At 39.4% G+C, this 23,946-nt stretch overlaps 1 protein-coding gene across 1 annotated transcript in view; it reads left to right on the forward strand.

Annotated features, from left to right (window-relative positions):
* LOC145912298 (bridge-like lipid transfer protein family member 1) overlaps nucleotides 1-23,946 on the forward strand; it is a 41,397-nt gene that overhangs the window by 15,636 nt on the left and 1,815 nt on the right. The window contains exons 28-76 of the mRNA XM_082999720.1: nucleotides 105-219; nucleotides 604-849; nucleotides 1,154-1,390; nucleotides 1,670-1,797; nucleotides 2,334-2,433; nucleotides 2,657-2,695; nucleotides 2,915-3,014; nucleotides 3,372-3,499; nucleotides 3,877-3,948; nucleotides 4,290-4,403; nucleotides 4,768-4,878; nucleotides 5,345-5,477; nucleotides 5,800-5,906; nucleotides 6,103-6,226; nucleotides 6,694-6,757; nucleotides 7,259-7,380; nucleotides 7,951-8,133; nucleotides 8,410-8,624; nucleotides 9,210-9,359; nucleotides 9,792-9,951; nucleotides 10,305-10,413; nucleotides 10,625-10,752; nucleotides 10,927-11,055; nucleotides 11,382-11,496; nucleotides 11,719-11,898; nucleotides 12,304-12,408; nucleotides 12,775-12,866; nucleotides 13,143-13,262; nucleotides 13,529-13,774; nucleotides 14,319-14,475; nucleotides 15,071-15,300; nucleotides 15,801-15,953; nucleotides 16,365-16,420; nucleotides 16,647-16,828; nucleotides 17,194-17,300; nucleotides 17,691-17,803; nucleotides 18,210-18,580; nucleotides 18,810-19,076; nucleotides 19,418-19,569; nucleotides 19,860-19,983; nucleotides 20,162-20,291; nucleotides 20,354-20,451; nucleotides 20,583-20,758; nucleotides 21,249-21,345; nucleotides 21,813-21,978; nucleotides 22,505-22,716; nucleotides 22,799-23,023; nucleotides 23,221-23,430; nucleotides 23,630-23,824. Coding sequence (XP_082855846.1) covers nucleotides 105-219; nucleotides 604-849; nucleotides 1,154-1,390; nucleotides 1,670-1,797; nucleotides 2,334-2,433; nucleotides 2,657-2,695; nucleotides 2,915-3,014; nucleotides 3,372-3,499; nucleotides 3,877-3,948; nucleotides 4,290-4,403; nucleotides 4,768-4,878; nucleotides 5,345-5,477; nucleotides 5,800-5,906; nucleotides 6,103-6,226; nucleotides 6,694-6,757; nucleotides 7,259-7,380; nucleotides 7,951-8,133; nucleotides 8,410-8,624; nucleotides 9,210-9,359; nucleotides 9,792-9,951; nucleotides 10,305-10,413; nucleotides 10,625-10,752; nucleotides 10,927-11,055; nucleotides 11,382-11,496; nucleotides 11,719-11,898; nucleotides 12,304-12,408; nucleotides 12,775-12,866; nucleotides 13,143-13,262; nucleotides 13,529-13,774; nucleotides 14,319-14,475; nucleotides 15,071-15,300; nucleotides 15,801-15,953; nucleotides 16,365-16,420; nucleotides 16,647-16,828; nucleotides 17,194-17,300; nucleotides 17,691-17,803; nucleotides 18,210-18,580; nucleotides 18,810-19,076; nucleotides 19,418-19,569; nucleotides 19,860-19,983; nucleotides 20,162-20,291; nucleotides 20,354-20,451; nucleotides 20,583-20,758; nucleotides 21,249-21,345; nucleotides 21,813-21,978; nucleotides 22,505-22,716; nucleotides 22,799-23,023; nucleotides 23,221-23,430; nucleotides 23,630-23,824 — 7,293 coding nt within the window. The remainder of the gene's footprint in view (nucleotides 1-104; nucleotides 220-603; nucleotides 850-1,153; nucleotides 1,391-1,669; nucleotides 1,798-2,333; nucleotides 2,434-2,656; nucleotides 2,696-2,914; nucleotides 3,015-3,371; nucleotides 3,500-3,876; nucleotides 3,949-4,289; nucleotides 4,404-4,767; nucleotides 4,879-5,344; nucleotides 5,478-5,799; nucleotides 5,907-6,102; nucleotides 6,227-6,693; nucleotides 6,758-7,258; nucleotides 7,381-7,950; nucleotides 8,134-8,409; nucleotides 8,625-9,209; nucleotides 9,360-9,791; nucleotides 9,952-10,304; nucleotides 10,414-10,624; nucleotides 10,753-10,926; nucleotides 11,056-11,381; nucleotides 11,497-11,718; nucleotides 11,899-12,303; nucleotides 12,409-12,774; nucleotides 12,867-13,142; nucleotides 13,263-13,528; nucleotides 13,775-14,318; nucleotides 14,476-15,070; nucleotides 15,301-15,800; nucleotides 15,954-16,364; nucleotides 16,421-16,646; nucleotides 16,829-17,193; nucleotides 17,301-17,690; nucleotides 17,804-18,209; nucleotides 18,581-18,809; nucleotides 19,077-19,417; nucleotides 19,570-19,859; nucleotides 19,984-20,161; nucleotides 20,292-20,353; nucleotides 20,452-20,582; nucleotides 20,759-21,248; nucleotides 21,346-21,812; nucleotides 21,979-22,504; nucleotides 22,717-22,798; nucleotides 23,024-23,220; nucleotides 23,431-23,629; nucleotides 23,825-23,946) is intronic.

Here is a 23,946-nt window from a genome sequence, read left to right on the forward strand (position 1 = left end):
GAGTTTATTGGAAGTAGTTGTGCAATTTCATTTTGAATAGTTGACAAAAAATCCTATAGTGGAATACATCTTAATGTTGATTACATTGGGCTACTTTTTCGTAGCCGACGAAGCGAAGGGCGTGCCAGACGATCACGTGACCAACGGTGTGCTCAATGTCGACCTCGTGTGGCTGAATGTTGTTTCTCCGCTCTCTCCATCCCAAGCCCTCAAGTGGAGGTAATGTTTAAATTCCCCCATTTTCTGCGTAGTACAAATCTGTGTAATTTAAACAAATTTGTGCTGTTTTTTTTTATCTTTGAACTACTTTTACCAGTACTGTGGCGGATCATTAACCCATTGTTGTTGTGACGCTCGATAATGTCAATTTAAATTTTAGGTTTCCTTTCCTGTAATCACTTAAAAAAATTAACAGCAACGGATTTTTTCAAGTTCACTGTGCTGTCCAACTTATCGCAGGGGTTTGTAAAGTAACGTAATTTTACATAGGTCCTAGTTTGCAAGGATTATTATCAGTAAAATACAGTTTTTTTTAGTATTGTATACTATGCACTTCCACCAGTAATATCTCCATGTCACAATGCGTCTGTTTATTGTTTCAAGTCGTTCGTGTCGGACGTGGAACCTTCTCACTTCCACTGCTCCCAGCATTTCGGCGTGGCTCGACCCGCTTGACTGCCTCCTTGGCTCGCTTGATCGTTACGAGAAACAGCGCCAAATGCGGAAGTTGGCGACACTAAACGCCGGCCTCGTGATGGCGCTCGAGAAGGCGATTAACGACAACGAGGCCGGTCGACAACTTTGGGATGCGAAAAAGCACAAGTTCAACGTCCTGTCGGACATGTCAAAGTAATCATAAAATATTGATTCGTTGGTCAGGAAATTTGTTTGGTAACTGTGGCGTTCATTGTGTCAAGTTAACTTTTTACGTGGGAAATGTATGTGTATGTGTATAAGTTCAGCCCACCCTGCTATGAAGTAGTGATAATACAGGTTATGTACATACTTATGAGCGTATTGTTGCCAGAAGTTAAATATTATTTACAATTTGTCAACAAAATTAAGTTTTACAGATTCTTCTGCCATAATGCATGAGGATTAAAATGTTTTCAATTTTTCAAACATAGACTTTAATTTTTACACTTTTCTCCAGTTCGATTAGACAAGATGCAAGTTTCAAGCTCTGTGATGCCCTCCAGCGGTTTCTGCGCGATCCCGAAGAGCTTACGTTACTTGATGCCTCGTTAGAAAACCCTCTAGCACTTGCCACAATGGAGAAGGGCTTGCAGTCGGTGATGGCGCAATGGCACGAGCTTACCGGGACGATACTGGTTGAAAATGTGAGGAAATCAAGAAAGAAGACAAGCAGTGTGCTGGAATTTCAAAACAAGTTAGTTCCTACACATAACAGCTTGACATTGCTTCTGTATCGAATTCCAAAACCACTGGCTTAAATTGCTGCCTTAGTTTGTGGTATAGTAGGATGCTGCCTGAACTGTTCATTCCTGTAGATTGGAAACCTTTGTTTTGTTATTAATATATTATTGCATAATGAAATAAATGTAGAGAAACGGCATAGGTAACGAAACATTAATTATCAAATGAAGCTCCCATTATTACTACGTATTTGGTTGTACGACGTCATTTAGCGTTTAAATCCCTTCAACAGCAGAAGCAGCAATCGACCGGTTATCAAGTATGGCGGGAATCTAGAACTTTCTATGGTAATTGAACCCCCTCCGAATCAACCAACCAGAATCATCAACGACTCCGGAAAACAACCCCTGCTTACTCCAGGTTTGATCTCACGACCCAATGATTCTCAACCGTTCACAATTCGTGACTTCCTAATCAGCAAAACTTGAGCCCTGCGACCCTTTGCTCATCCGTTGATAGGAAGAAGTTTAATATAACGCAATCAGTGCGGACACCTTTTTGGCCCATTTCAAAATGCCCTGTGGCTTCCAGGAATCCATAGACCGCCGTGACCTTTTGGGAACGTTTAGTTTGACGATTACTCGGCTTCGTCTTTTTCCGCGGTAGAAATAAGTTTTACGCACACGCCTAAGCACACTGTGTCACGTGTTTAACTTTTCCTTGTTTTGGAATTTGATTTAAACCTTTCAATGAAGGTGTTTAATGGAAACACTGACATACTTAGCGCACTATCTCAACACCCTATAATTCTAATCTAAAGGAAGGATGGTCGAAGTTTCCCATGGAAAGATGCATGATATCCAGTTCCATCACACGGCTACACTTTTTTGATCTTTGTGTTTTCCTCTTGCACCCATTAACGTTTTCACAAATTAAAATATTCCTATTATATTCAGAACTCAACAGGAGAGGTGAAAGTTCGGAGCAGCGCCACCAAGCGGGCAGACCAGAGATCGCCGAACAAGTTGTTTATAAGCAACAGCAAAGCATGTACAGGTAGGGCTGTGAATATATGGAAAGGATGTTGTTTTTTTCGCTATTCATTTACTGATGTTACTCGATGTAAGAAATAATTTTTTTGTAAACTGTGTCGGACCAGGGGTAAAATTAACACAAACGTTCCAGTTTCTGTGATAATTATTGAAGGTGCCACCAAGGTTTGAGCGAGTCTTATTTTCAGGCAATCTATTCATTGTTTGTTTTTTTATTTTGTTTTAAGCTGGATGCAGAATCCTGACGTTGAAGCCCCTCGCGAAAGGTTGGTGATGCTATTTTGGAATGTTAATGATCCTTTCCATTGTCTGTATGGTTGGCACAGGAAAATCGTGACTTAGGTTGCCTTTTGAAATAAAAAACAAGTTATATTTGGTTTAAAAAAATCACAAGCAAGAAACCACGGTGTTTGCAACTAAGATGTTGAACTAAGTTTGTTTCTCAACTGAATGTACATGTGTGTCTTGGTTTATTTTTGCTTTAGTTTTGTTGAAGCTCGTGAAGCGGAAGGATCGGGAAATAATTCAACATTATTTAACTTCAAAGCAGTTGACCTCACTGCCGACAGCATCCCGGCCTCCCAGGTTCGATTAAAACAACTAAATATCGCAACCTCGTGCATAAATGGCGATTGCTAATTTCACGAAATTTTGGAACGGTACAAACACTTGTCCACTTTGACAGATGTAGTAATTGAACTAGGATACAACTATTAGTGCATCTGTTCGTCGAAGTATTAGCTATATCCACTATTTTTACTTTGCCATAGATTTATATTAAATGCAAGTTTACTGCTTTATATTTATATTGCGACTGGTCTTAGTGATGTTATTTGCTGCTTTTTTAATAGCAATTTTACTACCGTGTCATAGGACGGCCTTTTGTGCCAACAATTATAACACACATGCCTAAACCTTTAGTTTGATTTCTTCCTCAAACAGAAGAAGTTTGAACACCTTTTGAAACATGCTGGTGTTCAAGGTCAAATAGAAACTGACGATTCATCCAACGCTATACGATCTTTGTGTTCTGGAAGTCTTATGATCAAATCAAACCTCAAGTCACTCAGGTAAAGCTGTGATTGGATAAATTTTGTATAAAATTTACGTCATCAGATCTGTTAGGTTTGTTTGTGACAAAGACTGGGTATCTTATTTTTTACAGCATTTATTTTTTAAATCTGAAGTCGTTTTTCTTACAAGTTTATTTGATACATACATATTCCCTCTACTTGCAGATTTTATTTTAGTATATTTAATGTACAAAAGACTGTCAAAATTTCTGTTATGTGTTTCACTTGTTTGCGAGGAGAATTCTGGCATTCTTTTGCGAAGATTTTTAACCGACGATTTCGAAGTTTGTTTAATTTATCAAGTTATCTATTCCCCTCTATCATTCTCACTTAAATAATGCAGTTTATTTCAATCTTTGTTCAATTTAACGTAGAATCGACAAACAGAACCCGGACAAGATGTACACGCGCGAAACCGCTTTCCACAAAACGAGGCGAGACAGATCGTAAGTTATCATGTTTGTTGTAGTGTTTGTGGGTTTGCTCATATCTTTATTGATGTAAATATTAAATATTGGTTAAACATATAAATATTGAAGCCCAAAACTTCGTTGACTTGTAACAAGTAGGAGTAACTTTGTGTGCTGGTACGAGTTGCAAACTTGCAAACGAGCTTGATTATTCGTACACAAAAAACTACACGAATGGTATTTACGTTATGTGGTAGCGGCTGTGTTCCTTCAAACTGTAATGTGCGATAAGTCCCATTTGCTAATGGAGAAACCACAGTTATTCAGCTGTAAAGATTCACAACAAGATTTCAATAAAATTTTATTTGACCTTGCAGGAGCCGTCGAAGGTCATACGCAAAGTCGGACCTTCCCATTCTTTTATTCCAGGGTTTTACGTTTAATGCTTCTGTAATTGACACAATCATCAGTGACGTCAGTGAAAACGAAGAGTAAGTTCTTACTCGACAGAATTGTTTCGCTTTTTTGATGACTTGGACATCTTATGCTGTTATACTTATACATATACAGCGAATTCAAGTTTTACATAATGTCTTAACTATCGGCGAAAATTTGCTTCTCGGTGATTTACAAGATAAACTATTGACAAGCAAACGTTTATTCAGATTAAAACGGTTGGGTTACAATGAATATATACTTGAATTTGCAGTTTTTAAACTTTTTCTTTTTTTAAAAACAACGAAAATAAATTAAATATTTGGTGTATGTCGGAGCAGTTACTGATATGAACGTTTTTCCAGCAGGAAAGTTACAGGGTCGTATCATTTTAATGACAATAAAACCTGGTGTTTACAGAACCCAACAACAAGTTGTTGACGGATCAAAGAGAAAAGGTGGAAACACAAACAACAGTAACAACTCCAACTCCCAACCTCAACCTACCGGGAGGAATGGTCAGAAGCAAAGGTGTGGAATGTGTGCACATATTGGCTTATTGTCCCTTAGTCCAACGTGTGGCTATAGCAACCCTCACATACGCTACCACTAAAGCCAGTTATGATGAGTAATAATTACTTGGAAAATAAGGTCAATTAGAACAAATTTTGGTTGATGTTATTGGGTAAAGTTTTATGTGTTGTCAAACCCAAGTTTTTTAATAATTATCCAGAGATTTTTGTAGCTGTCAGAGAACGTAAATTTAGAAATAACTTTCATTGCAAGGTATTGTATTAACAATCCTGAAATTCTCGATGCCATTTCTTTTTGTCACTTGTGCATACAAGTTAGCAACCACCCTGGTTGTTTAAATGAAACAAATTCTCAGTAAAAATTTCGTAAAAAAGTTTTGTCAAAATTCCTGTCAAGTTGGAGCACAAGCGATAAATTATTGTAGAAAATCGAACAATGCAAACAAAATAATTTGTTTGTGAAGATCGACATTAAAAGTTCACGTCGATTCATCGCTGAAACAAGCGACACAGAAAGTTGATATCGACCTTGTGCGACTTCTCCACCAGTTTGTTCAATGCTCGGACGCAATCCAACAAGCTAAGACTGATATACAGGTTTGTGGCCCCTTACCTTTAAAATCTCTACTGGTTTTAACTGGAGAGATTGTCGCTGCTTCAAAGGGTGAAATATTGTTTGTGTCAAGTTTACTGGCGTGAGTTCAACCCAGCTGATAGCTTTATGGCTAACAAAGACTTAGTAACGGATATAACAACTCTTGAGAGAAATTCCAAGTCGAATATTTATGAATTGAAACCTTGTGAAGCAAACGACTTGGAATTCATTCCAGAACCAAGTCTTTGTTAGTTATGAAGCTATCAGAAGATTGTATTCGGACAAAATCTCATTCGGTGACATCAGATGATTATTTTGCTTTAGGTTAATAAATATACCGAGGGTTCAACTTCACCCGACCCCATGTCTATCCATAGAAGAACTCCATCTAACATCACCAATGCAAGTGGATTTAGCGCGCCCTTGGAGAGGTATGGGTAGTTCTCATACCGATTGAGCCACGAGTCATGTTTACGTTCAAAACATTTTGTTCTATAAATATCTTTAAAAAGGTAAAAAAAGATTAAACGAAAATCTTGGAGGGTGATTTCTATTGGTAATATTTACTCTTTTCTATGTATGCTTTATTATTTCTATGTAAAGTAAATAATGGTTATGTATTCATAGACCAACACTCCACAGAAGACATTTTTCTCAAACTTCGGGCATGGCTCGATTCCACTCAGTAATTTCTGACACAAGTTCAATTTCTTCTTCAACCGACAGTGAAACCTTAACACGAGCTTGGCAGGTTGGAATTTATTGCTTTTAGCAAATTGTGCAAAATAGAAAATATGTGAATGAAAGGAAAGCAACAAGATCACGGGTTTCTCCACTCGTTTTGGGTCCATCGACGTCCTGGCCTAGTTTTTAACTCCACGGTCCCCATTGTCGATAAGTTTTGGTGTCGACTCAATACAAAATGAACTTTTAAATGGTTTATTGTTGGGGAAAGTCCCTGGGGGAACCCTTGTTAGGTGGACCCCCAGTTAAGAAACCCTGGATGATCATAAGAAATACTTTTTTATCTTTGTTTTTAAATATTGTCGTTAAAAACGTTTCTTTTTGTTATTTTATTCCCGGGAGATTTTATTACGTGAGCGTAACATTGAAATAAACTTTATGTCATGCAAAAGTAAAATTTTACCAATTTTTGTGAAACGAAACACCTTGGTTCGTTTTTAGAGGATACTTAAATGATTTTTTTCTTGAATTTAGATTTTCTACAGACTGATAGACCTTCAAAACGGTGTGACAGGATCTTCTTGGTTGCGGGTCAGAGGTAAGAGCTTTAAAACAAAAACTTGGCTTCAATCTTTTTGTGGTTTATTTTGGTGGAGAAACCTAAAAGGGTAAAAGTCAGTAATAAGAAAAAATAACTCACATAGAGTGTGACAACTGATCGTCCATCACTCTTTGTGAATATTATGGATACCAGACAAGACAGGGCAGATCAGTCGGTACCACCTGGCAAACAGGCGGATTCCTGTTCTCTGAATGACATTCTCTCTTAAGTCACTGATGTGGACGAACAACTTATATGTCAATGAATACTGATCAACAAACTTTTACATTATGTTACCACATGATGGTGATCCCGGTGATGCAATTTTGAATTTGAGACTCCAGTAATATATCTTGCCCGTGATATCAGAAACATACTTGTTTTTTTTTGCAACAAATGAACAAAGTTAAGACAAATCTTTGTAGTCTTTCAATGGCTTTGTTGTTGTTTTTTTGCTGAGAACCCGTTCCACTAACTTTGTGTTTGTTTCAAATGCAGACGAGTTGGAAATTGAAAGTGACAGACCACGTGGTTTGAGTTACTTGGCACCACAAGAAAAGATGATGTACCCGAACCCAATCCTAACCGTGGTCGCTTCAGTGACATTTCAGATAAGAAAGGTATATCACAGTTCTTATTAGTAAGATTATACACCGGTAAAAACACTCTAACTAAAGTTATTAGAGCTGTGATCGCCAAATATAAAAGGCCTGCGCAGTGGGGCGATCCTGCCTTGATGCTATGCGAAAGCATGGTATTACTTCTGCGTTGTCTAACTGAAGTTAATTATCTTTGATAGTGATAAATAAGTTATACGAAACAATTACCACAAATTTTGTAATGTCCTTAATATGTTTGTTTGAGCTTTTTCTTCAATATGTTTGATTTTTTTACCGTTGACGTAAGACTTGCTTTGGGTGGCATTTTAAATAAGAAAGGTCAGAGTTCTTATCAACAAGATTTTCTACCGTTCAAACTCTTATCCATCTACTTTTGTGGAGACTATAAATTACATGTGATGTATCCGCTGAAATGTTACGATATCCTTAATAGTTTAATTTGTTTCAATACCGTTTGCGTAGAACTTGCTCCGAGCGTAGGAAAATACGATGGAACCGTTTTTATCATTTCAGTTGATAAGTTTAGCGGCGTAAATTTCAACCATTCACGTACTTTCCATTCCTCGACAGGTGAGCTTGACGGCTGAATTCGGCGACCTCAAGTTATCGATATTGTTAAGCGACTTGTCGGTCTCTGTATCCCACACACAAACTTCCCTCAGTCCGTTTGTCAAACAAGCCAAGTCGATTCTTCAGGGAAAACTGGCGAAAATCCAGGGAGATATAACTGAACATATACCTGGAATGAAAAAGGTTGGATTTTAGATATTGATAAATATTGGATGGTTTTAAACAATTCCCGGGCTTGTTTTAAACGTATTTTGAGATTATCATTTAGGATGTGATTCCTTTCTTTGTATTTCCCTGAATTAGTTTTGGAAATTTGTGAATGTTTTGTATATATCAAAATTAAACAGGATAACATACAAACAGTCAGCACAACTAATAAGTAGGCGTTAAAAAATGTCTCCAATCGTTATGATTTTACCTTTATCGAATATTTCCTGAAAAATATTTTGTTCATTTTAGACTGTGATCACGTGCGAAGTGGCCGCGAGTAACCTCGACGCAGCGACCAATCACAAGCGTGACAGTTGCGATGGCAACACGTGCTCCCTTCGGATTGGTCGAATCCTCATCGATCTTCCTCAGCATCCCGCCTCACTGCATGACGTAGTGTCACGTGGTACTCACAATTTCTCGACTCATCTTCTGGAATTTTCCAGAACGCCAACCTACAAGATGTAAGTTGAATATTGTGGAAATTATTTGTATTTAACTTTTTTTTGTTTTGATTTAAAATTACATTCAAAGCTATTTCAGTCACCGTAAATTTTGTTGAACTAAACGCAAACTTAATGCGTTGTTAAAATAGTTAGGATTGGATATCGATAAAACTTTGTAAGTTATCGTGTCAGAAAACCAAGTAAAAGTTATTTTGGGAATTTCGTCGGCCACAGGAAATCCAGCACAAGTTTGGTTTAAATCAGGGCTCCACGGACCGGTTTATTGCAAATCTTTTTTGCCCTAAAAGTGTGACAAAGCCTTATTTCACATCACCATACCGCTCTATAGGAGACTTGGACATACCATGCAAAAATTATTTCGGCTTGGATTAGGTTTGCAACATGTTTGCGTGCATGAAGCGCCAAATTCATCCCCTAAATGCGGTAAAAAATTGTTACTCCCGTGCAATCCGGTTATAACTGCCCCATGGACCCGGTGCCGAAACACGAAGCTCCGGTTTAAGCAATCAAAAACTACAGACTTTACTGCAAACCAAGCTATCTGGCTGAGATAAACTTACGCACATATTTCACTTCTTGCAGGTCGTTTGACGTGGTGGATGGGTTGCCCGTGGAAACCCCCTCAGCAGCCACTCTGCCCCCATTGACCCCTATGACCCCAAATACGATCACAGCCATCATTGACCTTTCACAGGATTCCTCTGAAGTTAACGACGTCCCAGTCGTTATCATGTAAGTTGGGTTTAGAAATAGACAGACCAAAAAATTTGACCCAAATACTTGTTTTTAGGAAATATTTGCCAGCATTTGTATCATTAAAAAATATGTTTTCTGGGTTAAAATCTATTGACTTTCGTGTAATAAAGCATCAATGTTGTCAAAAGCAAAGGGTGGAAATCGTTGCAACTATGGGTCGGGAATAGGAAGTGATTCCTGGAATCGGTTATCAGGAATCCAGCATGTGTTTGTGTATCAACATTTGCATCGCGAACCAAGTTTAAAAACGCACGTGGCACCTTTATAGCTTGATTGAGAGTGAATTGAATTGTAATGATAACAGAAGTACGGTATATACAGCTCCACTGACATACACGTAAATTCCATCACGGCAAGATCCGCAATGAACTAAATTACATGATTCATTTTTAACAATAAAAATTTTAGCGGAGAAGCAACACTGGAGGGCGTACGTGCGACCGTGAACCTCCTCCCATCACTGAGGGTTTCTTACGTCACAGAGACCATTGTTGGAAAGGGTCAAACTGGTCCGGACGCCAACTTCTCGCTCATCCTATCTACACACGATTTTATTTTTATGTCCGAGGTAAAATATGAACCGAAAGCACAGAAAAGTTTGTTTTTCAAATGGTTTTGTGTGGGTTTGCTTGGAATTTGTAAATGTTGTTGGTCTCTTTGTGACAGTGAGATATAAATATACATGTGTGTGTGTGCGTAAGTCCTATAATTTCGTGATATATTCAAACATTATCAATTATAATTTTAAGAGTTTATTGATAGCACTTGCACATTAAAGAACAATATAGAAATAAACTAAAGAAAAAACGAGCAAGATTTGTTCCAACGAATCGTTAAATATGGAAAACTGTGCAGGGGAAATTGCAACCAATAAATCCTGTATTTATGGAGTAGTTTTAATAGCGTGTCATTTTTCCCCAGATAGCGGATGATCCAGAAACGTACCCAATCCCAACCAAGATCCAACTCCCTGCAATAAATACCAGTGGAGAGTTAATGAACCACAAAAAGTCACAAAACAACCTTGAAAGTGAGGGGAACCACCGTATGTGGGCTGTTATAAATCCTCATAATTCTGTGCTTGATTTCCAAATTCTTTGAAACGTTGTGGCGATTTTTCAGAATACGATATGGAAGCAAATTTTACGTTTTCACCACGAAAAATTCAATTCCTCGTTTGATTGAAGTAAAACAACTTGGTTGTAATTTTTTACGTAAACGATTCTTTGTTTATATTCCAGAATCTGAAGGAGAGCTTCGGGAAGGGAATTATTTAAGGATAAAAGTTCGGATCGGGGGATTCGATCACTCACTAACGACCGATCTCTTCAATCAACTCGTTTTCTTTCACGAGGTTTTCATGCAAGAGGTAGCGGAAAAAATTATTCGGTTGACTGACATCGCATCCACACTGGGAAAATTCTTCTGTTTAAAAAAACATAGTTAATCATAAATTTTTGGTAATTAAACAAGTTCAAATCGTCTTAACTATTGCCGCCACCTGTTATCTTGACACCGCTCTTTATTTTACGTCACTTTACAGGTCAATGACGTCATCACGAAAGTGTCACGTGGCAACAAGCCAGTGTCGGTTCGTTCCGAAACAAGTGTTCACTCACCCGAAACGAACCACGGTCAAAGTTTTTTGTACGAGCTCGAAGTGGATTTGGAGGTGAGACGTCAGAAACATTTCAAAATTAAGTTTCTCAACAAAATTGACATAAAATCGTGGTACAAAATGTTTAATATATTCGTATGCAATTGACATAATTAAAGCAATATGTTTTGGAAAACCAAAAGAAGATTAAAAAATTAAAGAACAGATGGCCATATTTTGTTACTGTTCCGAAACTGGAGGTCGAAGTTTGTTGAATTTCAGAATACACGCTTTCAAAAATTCACCATTTGCTTTAGGGGACGTTTTCATTGAACCTTCCAAACTATGAGAAGGTTCAATGTTATATCATAAATTAATAATTCCTCATTGTATTTCCACAGGGTTTACGACTGACCGCCACAACTCCATCTGGAAACGCTGTTCGATTGAAAACCGGAAAGATCGAATTTCAACTTTCAAACAGAGTTTTGCGATCTTCTGGTGGCAAAAAACTAAGTATGTTATTCTTCGTCTTAATTAAGTTGGAAAAAAATGTAGAGAAAATATCTTATGGACTGTATGAACGTATCTCCCTGGCAAAAGCTGCATTTTTTTGCTGCATTAGAACGTCTATCAGAAAAGCAGGGTTTTGTAAAAAAAAATCATTTTGTTTTTGTTCAAAAACGAATCGAGTTGAGTTCTGGCAACAACTCCATTTATCCCCAACCTTGTTTGCAGAAAATTTATCGAAATATCTGAGTATGTTCGGCAAAGCACACGTCGACCTCGCCCTGTCCCTCGGGACTCTTCATTTCAACAACGTCTATCCAGAAGCCGAGCCCGAATTCCACCAGATGGCGTACTTTACAACGCGACTCGGTTTACAAAATACGTCACAACATAGCGTGCCTCCCGCGAGTAAGTTATGAAGTCCGTGTGAGGTTTTATTAGAAAATGAATATAAGTGAAAGCTGCCTTATTTGGTAGCGACCTCTTCAACGTAAGAAACGGTCAAATATAATGTTGTACAAAATATTTCACTTTGAAATTAAGTTATTCTGCCTGGTCCTTTGAAGCCACTAGACGGCGGCACAGTGTTAGAGGTAAAACTGCTGATTAACTTTGACGCCTGACGGAAGTTTGACAAAATCTGCAGAAGCGCCCGAACTATATACATGTAAAAACCTGATTGGGATTCGTGGCCAGGATATCACGGGTTCGAATCCCGGTGTGGTCAAAACAAACTTCACGCCAGATTGCGCTCTTAAGTTGAAGGCATGATTTTCTGCTTTAACTTGTCAACATTTCCACTTACTTCTGTAGAGTTAAATCTAGGTTCGAAGCCGGAATCACTGCAGGACAACAGCGTTGTTTTAATCAGTCTTGAACGACCAATCTTCTTTGTTCAGCCAACAGCCTTCGACAAAGGTAAAACCATACGTAAAGAAAAAACGAACTGGAGTAAAACCAAATGTTTATTTCTTGCGTCTCTTCCGTTTTAAATCAGTTTGCCGCCACGTGAAACAACAGTCTTTGTATGGGGTTAATATTAACCTACTATTGCTGCCAGGCAAAATTAACGACTGTATTCGTTTGACGTTTCGTCTGCCATGCAGCCAGACGTTATTTTATGTCAAAAGATCAGTCTATTTTAAAATTTTAATATTACCCGTCAGGAATTTAACTATTTCTGTTACCATCGCAACGTGTCATTTCAACAGAAGTGCTTTACCGTAAACTAAAGACGACGGAGTGTTACCACTAATTATCACCAATTCCTTCATTTCCTTCCAGCCATCCTTATTTTCCTCGCTTACAAACACGCATATGAGGAATGGACGGAAAAGAGGATGGGAAACGAGGGAGTTCGTCAAGCCACAAGAAATGTAGGGAAATATTATGTGTTTGTGTGTGTTTAACCAATAAAATAATACACTGGACCTTATTACAAATACTATTTTGTCGCATATTTTGAATTTTAAACTATTTTATTCAGAATAAAAAAATCGTTAAATTGTGAGAAATATATATTGACATGTTTAAAAACACGCTGATTTGCGTAAATTTAATTGTAAATAATTACCACATTCTCTTGCGAGTTTCCAGGTTTATTTATGTTTAAAAGTAATTTTGACGTCAGCACTTGGTATTTTGTTGTGAAGGTTGTAAACGCGATACAACGCAAGAAACCGTCGACTGTGGTCGGGAACTTGTTCCTCCAACTTTCCGTTAGAAATCTTGGAATTTGTTTGCCAACTGTTTGTGACGTCGGAAAATATGAGGCGAGTGTTTGTGACGTAACAATGCCGTAAAAATGGTTTGCTCTCTCTTGACACTTGGAAATTAGATTAATGTTGGGGAGAAGGCAACTGCTGCTTGCACAATAATTTCATGTATAGTAAAAATATAACAAACACTTGTATCGCAGGTAATACGCACTGCTAAAGTGCTACAGTCTCGTAATAATCAAACTTACGACTGTTGGCGTTCATGTCGTATTAGCGGAGTTGAAATATGAAATGAAAAAATAATAATTTTATCCTAACAGCTGACGACGCAGGGCGAACTTTCCTCTGCACTCGTCCTTACTGTCGAGAATACACTGATATCTGCTTGCTACGATCGATCGTTGGTTACCAGAGGTCAGTTTAAAGGTTTCTGCGTGAGATTCGCTGACGATTTCCAAACGTCTTGGGACGATTGGAGCCCGGAACCGGTCGAAGTGAGTCAGGGACCCGGATCCAAAGGTTACGTCATAATGAATTCGTTCGTCGTGCCTGATGGAACTTACGAGGTTAGTTTAACTGGAATTTATTGGCATTGTTCGAGGCCAGTGACTTCCATAACGTATTTGACCCGTGCCATCAGGGTCGGCCCTGCCAAATCTCTGTGGTGTTTGGTGTCTGTGGTACTACAGCACCTTTTTCATCAAGCAATTTTTTAGAACGAAGAAATTACATGGGGATACTTTAAACTTGCTGAAAAGTTTTTATTAAAACAAGACAATTATTTCACAATCTGTTCAAATAACGCAGTGGTTCACTACTGGTTGGGAACAACTCAATTACATGTGTTCCCTAACGTAGGAAAAGGGTAATCTAACCAACCATTGGTTGACACTGTTCGTGTTTTGTTTAAAGTGGATTTGATTGAGGTTTCCTGGGTTATAGGGTGAAATGCACGCACGAGAAAATCTGTTTCTAAAAGTTTTGTATCGGATAGCTTGGTTTCCGAAACTTCTAGACTCGGATTAAAAGTGCATCAGTGTACAGTGTACATGTTACGAAGTACTTCCAAGCATCTACCGGCTGGTAGTAACAACGGTTGCTGTGTTTCAGATATGCACAGACACCACCAGTCGTCAGGGCAACGCAAGCGTATCGGCACGCACTAGCGCCAACGTGCGGTGGCAGATGAAGGGAATAGACGTTCAACTTAACACAAAGATTGGGGCTAACCTGGCAAGACTGATTGATACTTTAACTCTTATCACCGGTATGTAGTTTAGAATCATTTGCCTTTGCTAATATTTTTCCAACACGTTTTGCGATTCGTTTTAATAAAGCAATAAAAATGTTTTAACTTGATGAAATCAAAATTAAACAGCAACACTTCTTTAGCGTGACACAAATGAAACTTCAATGTCAATTTCAAATATTGCTATGATAACTTTGTGTCAACGCTTCTAGTTTTAGAAAACATGTCTCAGTTTAAAACATTGGAATAAGAACTGAAGATGCTTAATAAAAACCGAAACATGTTTTCTAAAACTAGAAGCGTTGACGCAAAGTTGTTATAGTAACATTTAAAATTGTTTTAATAAAGCTGTGATCAAAAATGCGTTTTATATCTGTTTGAAGAAATTGTTGCTACGATTGTTGCGTACAAGTATGTACCGATATTTGTAAATAAATAATGGTTTAAAAGTAGTGTCGTTTTGTCAACGATAACATAACAAGACAAACATGAGCTAGATGATCAAATAGCTTCATAGTTAGTGCATGTGGTACTTTGGCCATGTTGGTCCAAACCCTAAATAAAATTAATAATTTCGAGGGTACAAATTATTATATTTCTATTATCGTTAAAGGTCAAGACGGTAGTCTCTCTCACGACTCTACCGTTTCGGATAAGTTACTCCTTGGCTCTCATTCCGACAGCCTTACCGATGTGGATATGTCGTCATCATATGATGCCACAGATGGAATTTCTTCTCGACGCGACAAGCATTCACCCGGGGTTGCGAGTGAGGGGACTCCCCCGAAAAATTGGTCGTACAAAGAGCGGGCGAAGAAATTGGAACAAGAATTGAATGAGCAGGTGACAAAAGTTAAAGCACAACGTGTTAGACATGAGCACAGAACATTGAAATTGAAACTTTGAGCCGATGGAATACTTCCGGGTGTTCAAGGGCGAAGCTTTCAACTTCGTAGAACTTTTCTGGTGTTTTTGTTTATTCATAATTAAGTGATGCTGCGTAGCATTGTATATTCATCAACGCCACCTTTATCAGACAAGTATCCGGAATACTCAGGGTTGTGAGTTCAAATCCCATCGAGAGCGTTATTTGGTTTACAACCAGCTGTGGTTATACTATGAGCAGTAAGTTAGAGAAATCTAAATATGATAATTTTGTTCAGGTTTATTCGACTCTTTGATGTCAATTATCAGAACCCGACTTGCAGTTAACTTTTTTTTATATTTCTTTGGTAAAATGTTTGCAATTTGCGGTAAAACACGGTGAATGTAATGAATTTCCGAATGTTGCGTTAATTCTCCTTTCTACTCAATTCGGATGACGTCATTGTAATGTTATTCAGGTTCGCGTCGTGAATGATCTGAAATCTTTGGGAGCGAAACCGGCTCTGATAAAAGAGCAGGAAAAACAACTTCACTCCCTGGAAGCCTCCCTCTCATCCATGTTTAGACAAACTGTCAGGAACCGGCTGAGAAGATCAAGCACCAAAAACCACGTAAGATATTTACTCGTAAAATTACTGGAAGATAAAACGTGTTTTCCTACACATCGGTACGTAAACAACATAATGTGGAGGCCTGACCGTGTGGTTTTACGTAATTTCGCGAAAGCAAGAAGCTGTAAATATCATAAAGAAAAATCATTGTAGTCCTGCTTGAAGCAGTGTACTATTACGACATCAGTGTAGCTGGTGACTTCGAGACTTCTGCACAATCAAACTAGCCAGAGGGAGAATTAATAAATTTTCCAACAAAATGTATGAACTACATGTTACAAGGCAATTTCACCACGTCTTAGTTCAATCAAACAAGTTGCACGGAAAAATCTGTCTGTTTCTCGATCGGTGACTTTGTCCCGAAGAAACACGAACATCTTTCCATATTTACCTTTAGTGCTTATTTCGCAGGGTGAATCACTGAAACCTACACACCAGAGGTCGCTCTCGCACGGGATAGACCCCAAGTAAGTTAACAGTTTTGCTTTCATATCTGATTGATCAGAACGTGGAGCGGTGCAATTTTTTCTTGGATATGAATGCAAACACAAAACCAGTTGCAACGATCTTGGAATCAAAATTGAACAAAACCCAAAGTCGTAAATACAAAAATCTTATAATTTATCTCTTTATTGAAAGCTGTCACCACGCCTGTGACGTCACTACTATGACGTAGCATTACGTTTTTTGCAGCCAGCTCCCCACTCCGAAGTTGGTTCATTCGGCCTTCGCCACTCTACCGGCGGGGAATTACCGGGAGCGATTCTGGAACGATCGGAACAACGCCCAAATATCCTCCCCTCGCGTGGATTTCCAGAGTAGTGACGAAGCAAAACAGGATCCCTTTGTGACGGATTATGACTCATCAGAATGCGGTGTGTATTTTGAAATTGTTGTAAGTTGTGGAGCTCTGCAACCCAACAAACCGCTTTCTGTTGTTACCAATGTTTGGCCAAGAGGTTGGCAAACATTGGGCCACGTGGATATAAGTGGACAAAGGGATGACTCACAGATTCGGCCTGGGGTAGCAGTGTGTCCGTATCTGTTGCGATGACTGATCCGTAAACGTAAAAAAAACAGTTGCCTGGATCTTATGCCATCGTGAAGGAAGAAACTGTTCAATAAATTGGATTGTGAACATCAGTTGCCACAACTACATAATCCCATACGATTTACCGAACATCTTAATCCACTTAATTCGTGCAAGGATAATATTGTAATGTTTTTTTTTAAAACACAGAGTTCGACGGTGAGGAGGTAGACGGAGTGAGGAACGTGAGAAGACCTCTTTATCCGGAGGATGGAGTCTCATCTTCCCAGAGAACATCAATCCTCCACACTTCACTGGTCATTATTTCTTCCTTTTTAACTTCAAATCCGTATTGAGAATCAATGCGCAGATCTTGTGGCTGGAAATTTTCCCAATTTTAGAAATGAGCAGATTTTCATTTGGAGTTTAATCTCGAAAGTTGAATAAATAGAGTTTTTGGCCACAGTCGAGAAATGTGAAACCGCATAGGTCAAAACGCGTGCGACCACTTACAAAGTATCTGCTGTTCCGTATAAACTGTTTGGGAAGATGAATTTACCGCAAACTTCACTTGCGTCTGACCTCAGCCAATGTTTCAACGATCCATTGGCTCTGTGTTAACTTGTATTAAATACATGTCTTTGGTTGATTTTTTATCACTCCAATTTCAAAAAGTTTTAATTTCCACGATTACTGTACTTCAACAGGCGGGCGGTAACGAGCTGGACGCCGACCTTGAACTTGTCCTTGACGTCCGCGTGGAAATTGACGGAGGGATGATCGTATGCCATCCGATGACGTCATCGCACATGCAGACAGGGTATTGTTCTACCGCCTTTTACCAATGTAGATACCACAGATTGATGTCAGTAGTGTTAGCTTATAACTGAACAAAGGCCACAACGTTTGAACTGCAGTCCCATATGCTTTCTGGTTACATGTACGTTGTGATCTGTTAGCTTTGTTAGTCATCAGCCGTAAAAACCAGCTATAACCACGGGGGGAGTGGGACATTTCTCGGTAAAGCATTCATTGTGTCCGGTTACCGATCTGGTTACAGCTGCAATTATTTATTTGCGAGCATTGCTTTTTGCCTGTAGGGCGTTAAGTCGTTTTATTGCTGCTTATTCTGACCAAGCACAGCGTTTATTTTAAATTATATCATAATGTGATCAAATAACTACAAGGAAATGATGCTTGTTGAAATCAACTTGGATAATGTTTAGAGCTTACGCGAAGTCCGGGGTTCCTTCCTCCCGACTTCCACTCAACAAAACAACCACGTTCTTCGTTCCCGGAGTCGACGTAAAACTCCACTACAACTCCCATAACACGGCAGCTAGCGAGAAGAGGATGCAGGAGTTCTTCACTCCTCCCGCATCACCACGCGTCTCCAAGAATATCCCGGACATTGAGATAAACACTCCGGGAGGAGGACAGGCTCCGACATCCGCCTCTTCCGGGAGCAAGAGAGCTTGCGTTTACGCCCGATTTTCGCTCCAGTCCCTCCCGGAGATGATCATCAGTCCCTTCCTCCTCGACTTTCTGGAGCAAACGCTCAGTGTGATCCCGGAGATCGGATCTCCACCAGAGAAAAGTAAGAGGATATGACGTGGTTAAGTATTTGGATCAAGATCCGTGTTTGATCATACCTGCATTGTATTAATACACAACCTATTACTGTCACAGAGATGTAGAGGAAATAGGTTTTGTTCTCTAGGCCGAAAACTATGTTGTTATTTTGGTAATGTAAAAGCCTGGCCGCCACCGTAATATTGTAGCACGTGTAATGGATTTCTCTCATAAAATATCCCAAAAATTATCAGCTGGTGCCGCTTTCTCCGATGAGGAAGATGACAGCGCTGAAGACACCGGAAGTGAGGGTCCGGGAGCAGTTGAAGTTTTTAACACAACAATGGCGTCACTTCCGGTGGATGTTGTCGTCTCAGTGCAGGTCCAACCATCCCAAGTCCTCTTCAACTGTCAGCCGATGTCAAGAGTTGAATGTCTCCTCCACATTCCAAGCCTGGAACTCGTCTTCAGCAGCATCCGGGACATGGCCTCCTCATCTCAGTTCTCTTTCCTTGAAAAAGGTGACACGAGGTTTTATTCATGAATCCGGAAATTTATTAAATTCTTTTTTTTACCGCTCGGCGTTAGTTGGTTGTTGTGTTGTTGGTTAATCAATTTATCTTTTTTCGCCTTTTTCACGCGTTGCTGTTTATCGCCGTGTTGGCGTTTCACTTTACTTGTCTTGGTGAAGGTCTCTTGTATAACGACCGAAACGTCGTCCATGCAAGTAGTTTTCTTGCCAGAGGAGCTTTGAATTATTAAGTAATATCCCTGGCAGCATTATCAACAAAGTGTGTTGTTGTTTGTTCGGCGTTAGTTGCTTGAAACTCGTTGTACTCACCGAAGACTTGACATTTTTCAGCGGAAATACCGAACGGGTTGAGCTTCACGGCTGTGATCTCCGATTTTTCAATCTACGTCTTCCATCAATACGATGCCCAACAAACCCTGGATGAGTTTGAACCTGGGTCGGGAAGGAAGGACTCACTCAGTGTCAACCTGCAACTGGTGAAGGTAAACCAGCAACTTGTTTTAATTCGTACTGTAGGTCGGAATTAATTTTTCATTAAAATCTGGGCGGCAATAAATTTAGGCCAAGATTGGCACTGTATTTTAAATTGGATTAGATCGACACTTTGCTGTAATTCGTCGAATAATTTAGTTTGACTAACTTTAAAAACGCAAACAACACACATTCCACCTGATTTCATATCCTGATTCCAATAAAATTTATTGCTTGAACGAATATTTCCTTACAAGTTTGTGTCACAAAGCTATTTCAAATAATTTCTCAAAACCTGAAGGTGAACATCGTGCGCACGCGCAAAGGGTCGCACCCGGTTGCCACGGAGACGGTGCCTCCCATTGGTGGAAAACCGACCGAGAAGAGTTCCCTCCTTGTGAACCTTTCTGTTCTTGCTGACATCGGTGAGTGAGGAGATAATTTAATTATTTTTTGTACATCCGATATTTTCTCTTGCATCATTCCATCACACCGAAATATACTAACTTTCTAAATATGTAAGCATCTAACAAAAATCAATACCGCACTATTTAGCTTGGATGGTGCTTTTATGCAGTCTATAACAGTTTGGTGTTTTGACAGATAACGCGTCGTTTAAGTACGACATGCGAAGGTTGAGCGAAATATTGGCTTTTCCACGTGCTTGGTACAGGAAGAGCATCGCTAGGAGACTTTTCTTCGGTGATACAAACAACGACTCTGTCCATCCAAGGTTCATAAATCATCGATTTGTTTTCGTTCAAACTCGGTTCTAATGTGTTTTTTTCATCGTAGGAGCGGAACTACTTCGTCCGAAAGAAGTGAAAAGGCTTTTAATTCTGCTCCTACCTCGGCGCGACGACCTTTGACCCCGAAAAGCTCTTTTCATTCTGGTATGAAATTTTATTGTTAGATATCAGCAATATTTTGTTTTAGAACCAACATCAAATGATCTTTAATAGATTAAAAACGGGTCAGAGATTTTTTGGCTCAAAAAGCATTGGCCATTTTTCACGTCTTTCAGGTCGCAGCGAACCAAAAAGTTCTTTTTCTGATTGGCGTGGGGTGATTTTGTTTGGTGTAAACATGAGTCGGCTTGATGTGGTGATGAACATGAGCAATGTTATGGGAAACACTGTTTGGACGTGTGCTGGTTTGCAAAGTAACGGAAAACTTTCAATCAAGAGCTCAGGAGAAAAGGTGTGCGATTTGCCAGTGGTTGTAAACCGAAACTTTACTTTGATTGAGTTTGAAGCAGCTTGAAGTTGTAAAAGTTCGCTTATTTTGTAAGTTAGTTGTTATGTTACGACTCAATGCAACGGATGCCACTAAAATCTAGATTAAATCTCGACTAAAAACTATTCGTAACGAACGTCGCGTTTCTCGGGGGAAAAGCCGATGACGATTGCTTTACATTTAACCAAGTGCATTGAGGCATTTTATATCAATTCAACCCCTTCCAACCGTTCTGAAGTTGGTATCTCGATTTATTGTTGCTAAAGGGTCCTGTTTGCACTTGTTAGCCGGTAAACTTTCATAACAACGTTCGCGACATGCTAAGTTTCTAAAAATTAAAATGCAACAAAAAGCACAGTGAGCACTTCGCACGAAAAGAAAAAAGTTTGATGTAAAAGAATCTTATGTTGGGGATTGGGTAAAAACTTAACGATGTTTGGTTTTTTTAATGCAGGAAATCCATCTCTCATGTGGTCTCGAGAATTCTAGGTTGACAGCTAAGAGTGGAATTATAGGCGGCGACGTCGAACTTCGCAAACTTCAAGCTAGCTGTGAGTTAAACCTGAATTATTGTTTCATGTTTAAAGCATTTTAACCTTGCTGGTGTAATTTGTATTGTTATTACGACTGGCATTATGACTTATTAAATGATTGTTTTTAAATGTTAATCTTAGATAAAAAAAACTTGTACAAAATCAGTAAAATTCCTAAACTTTAATATATTTGTGGAAGACGCAATCGACATTCACTCAACTTGTCGTAAATTAAGCTATTATTTTCTGTAACCCAAATGCCCCCATGCAAGGGGGGAAGTCGGTTAGGTTCTCCAGTGGCATACTAAGTCTATGGGGTTCCAGGCGTATCGAAAGTGAGCCATAAACACCATGTATTCAAAAACATACTTGCACCGACATATTTTCCTTTTATTGGCCACGTTCGTAACCCAAGTCCAGATACTTTACTATTCATCCCATGCAAGTGTTTCTTTCATTATTTAATGTGGATTTAATTGTGGCAGGCAACTTGTTCGATACCAACGAGTCGGAACCTCATCACAACGTCAGTGTGAAGATGGACTCGCTCGATGGAAGGATCGAATATATGGGCACTTGTATAATGATGGGGAGGCTTACAAGAGCTTGCTTAAAACTCAGGGACGAATGGAAAGTGTCGTCGAACAGGCGGTGAGAAAATATTTGACAAATGCTGAAACTTTAACCAATTGGATGGAAAATTTTGGGTCAAAAGAAAATTGCTTCACAACCAGTATTGGATGCGTTGCTCACTTAAATCGAAAATGCCAATTCATGCAACGGCTGAGTCGATTTTCACTGCCCATAACGGTTTTTAGTCGCTTCGAACGTTTTTTCATGTAAACATGGAGCAAACAAATTACCTTGCTGGAACCACAGCCGCGTTTTGCTTCAAGTCGTTTTCTTACCTATTTTATTTTAATCACAATTAAACGTAACTTTTATTCACCGTCGTTTCACTTGTTATTCAGCTAGGCTTCATCAGGGTAATGGTACAGCACGAAACCAAGCATCAAGAAACGTACAAACACGATAAAGAAAAAAGGGGGCCGCTAACACCGCTCGTAAAATCATGTGATATAAATAAAATAACGCGGGAAACAACAGTTACAACAAGTTGTTGTAAATCAGCGAGAAATCTACGCAGTGTTCCCTGTCAACTTTCACCTTCTTACAGTTCGGTGTCGGTGTTCGTACCCGGGGATGTTGGATGGGAGGATTTCTATCTGATAATATCGAGATCCACGACTCCCGAGGTGATAAAAATGCTCTCCAAACTCGAGGAATTTTTCACGCAGCAATTCCACAATTCCGTGCGCGCTCTTACGTCATGGGGTCAAACGTCACACAGTGACGTCACCTTTCGACGTCAGACTTCTGTCGGGCAAGGTAAGCATTTCGTGTTTATGAAAAATAAACCGCGGCACAATATTAGGGCAATTTTTCATAAAAAGTAATTTTTGTCAAACAGAGACCTATGCCCACCACCGTCATTGGCCTCCAGCCTACGCCGCCATCGCACAGTCGCCGCAAGATGGCGCCCCGCAGTATCACCTAGGCGGTTCACTGTGTCTCCATGGTAACGAGATGACGGTGGTTTGTTTTCACGGCGCGAACTTCCGGTCAAAGTCATGGGTCCTCTTCAACTTGTTGGAACCGAACATCGTTTTCTCCACCGAGGTCCAGGAGATTAGAGGTGAGGGTTTGACTCAGGAAATTTGTTCGTATTCAAACAGCAACACTGCAAGAGGATCCCTTTTATACTTTTGAAACCTGGAAAGAACTGTTATTTTATAATAGATTCAACCATTTCTGAAACGCATGCTGCAGAAATGTTCGAAGTGTTACACAAAAAAACAAGCAAAAATCCCAAAAACTTTAACCTCGTTTTAGAATCGATGGATGGAAACGAAAGTTCGACCTTGGCAATCCAAAGTTTGACCTTCAACTTGAGTCACGACTATTGGTTGAAAACTGGCGGGCCATCCTCTGATCCCATGGCAACCGTAAGTCGCGTGACCAGGGCTGGCCACCAGAATTGTCCCCCAAGTGCTGCCCCTCTAGAAGAATGGTTTGCTTACGTCACAGCGTCAAGAAACCAAGGTATGACGTCACAGTTAAATTAAAGTTTTGATCAGGGGGTGTTCGATGGCTACGTTTAATCTTAACGAGTTAAAAACATTCACATTTTTTTAACAGTTTTTTGTAAGTAAATTTCACTTTACGTTAAAATTGTTTACCCAATCCAATGCGCGTCATCCACAAGCAATTGGAGACCTAATGCACACAACCATTCGTGCAGAACTGAACATGTTGAGAACACTGAACGACATGAACCAGCGTGACGGGGGGAACGACCCTTCGCGCAGTCGCCGTGTTTCAAACTCCAACCAATCAAATTACAACCACGACACAGAAATCATATTCGCTCTGCCAAAGCTTCAGTTGGATTTTAAAACGGAGCACATGCAAGGACACAAGGAACCAGAGCCGGAAGGTATTTTTTTGTATTACTGGGTTTAAATGCAGCTGAGGGTATGTGATTTTTAGAAGAATACTTATGTTTTTATTTAGTGTGTTTCTGCGTATTTTGTGGAATTAAACGTTTTGTGATAGCGA

The sequence above is a fragment of the Ascidia mentula genome, chromosome 8 (assembly GCF_947561715.1).
Source record: "Ascidia mentula chromosome 8, kaAscMent1.1, whole genome shotgun sequence".
NCBI classification, from domain to species: domain Eukaryota; kingdom Metazoa; phylum Chordata; class Ascidiacea; order Phlebobranchia; family Ascidiidae; genus Ascidia; species Ascidia mentula.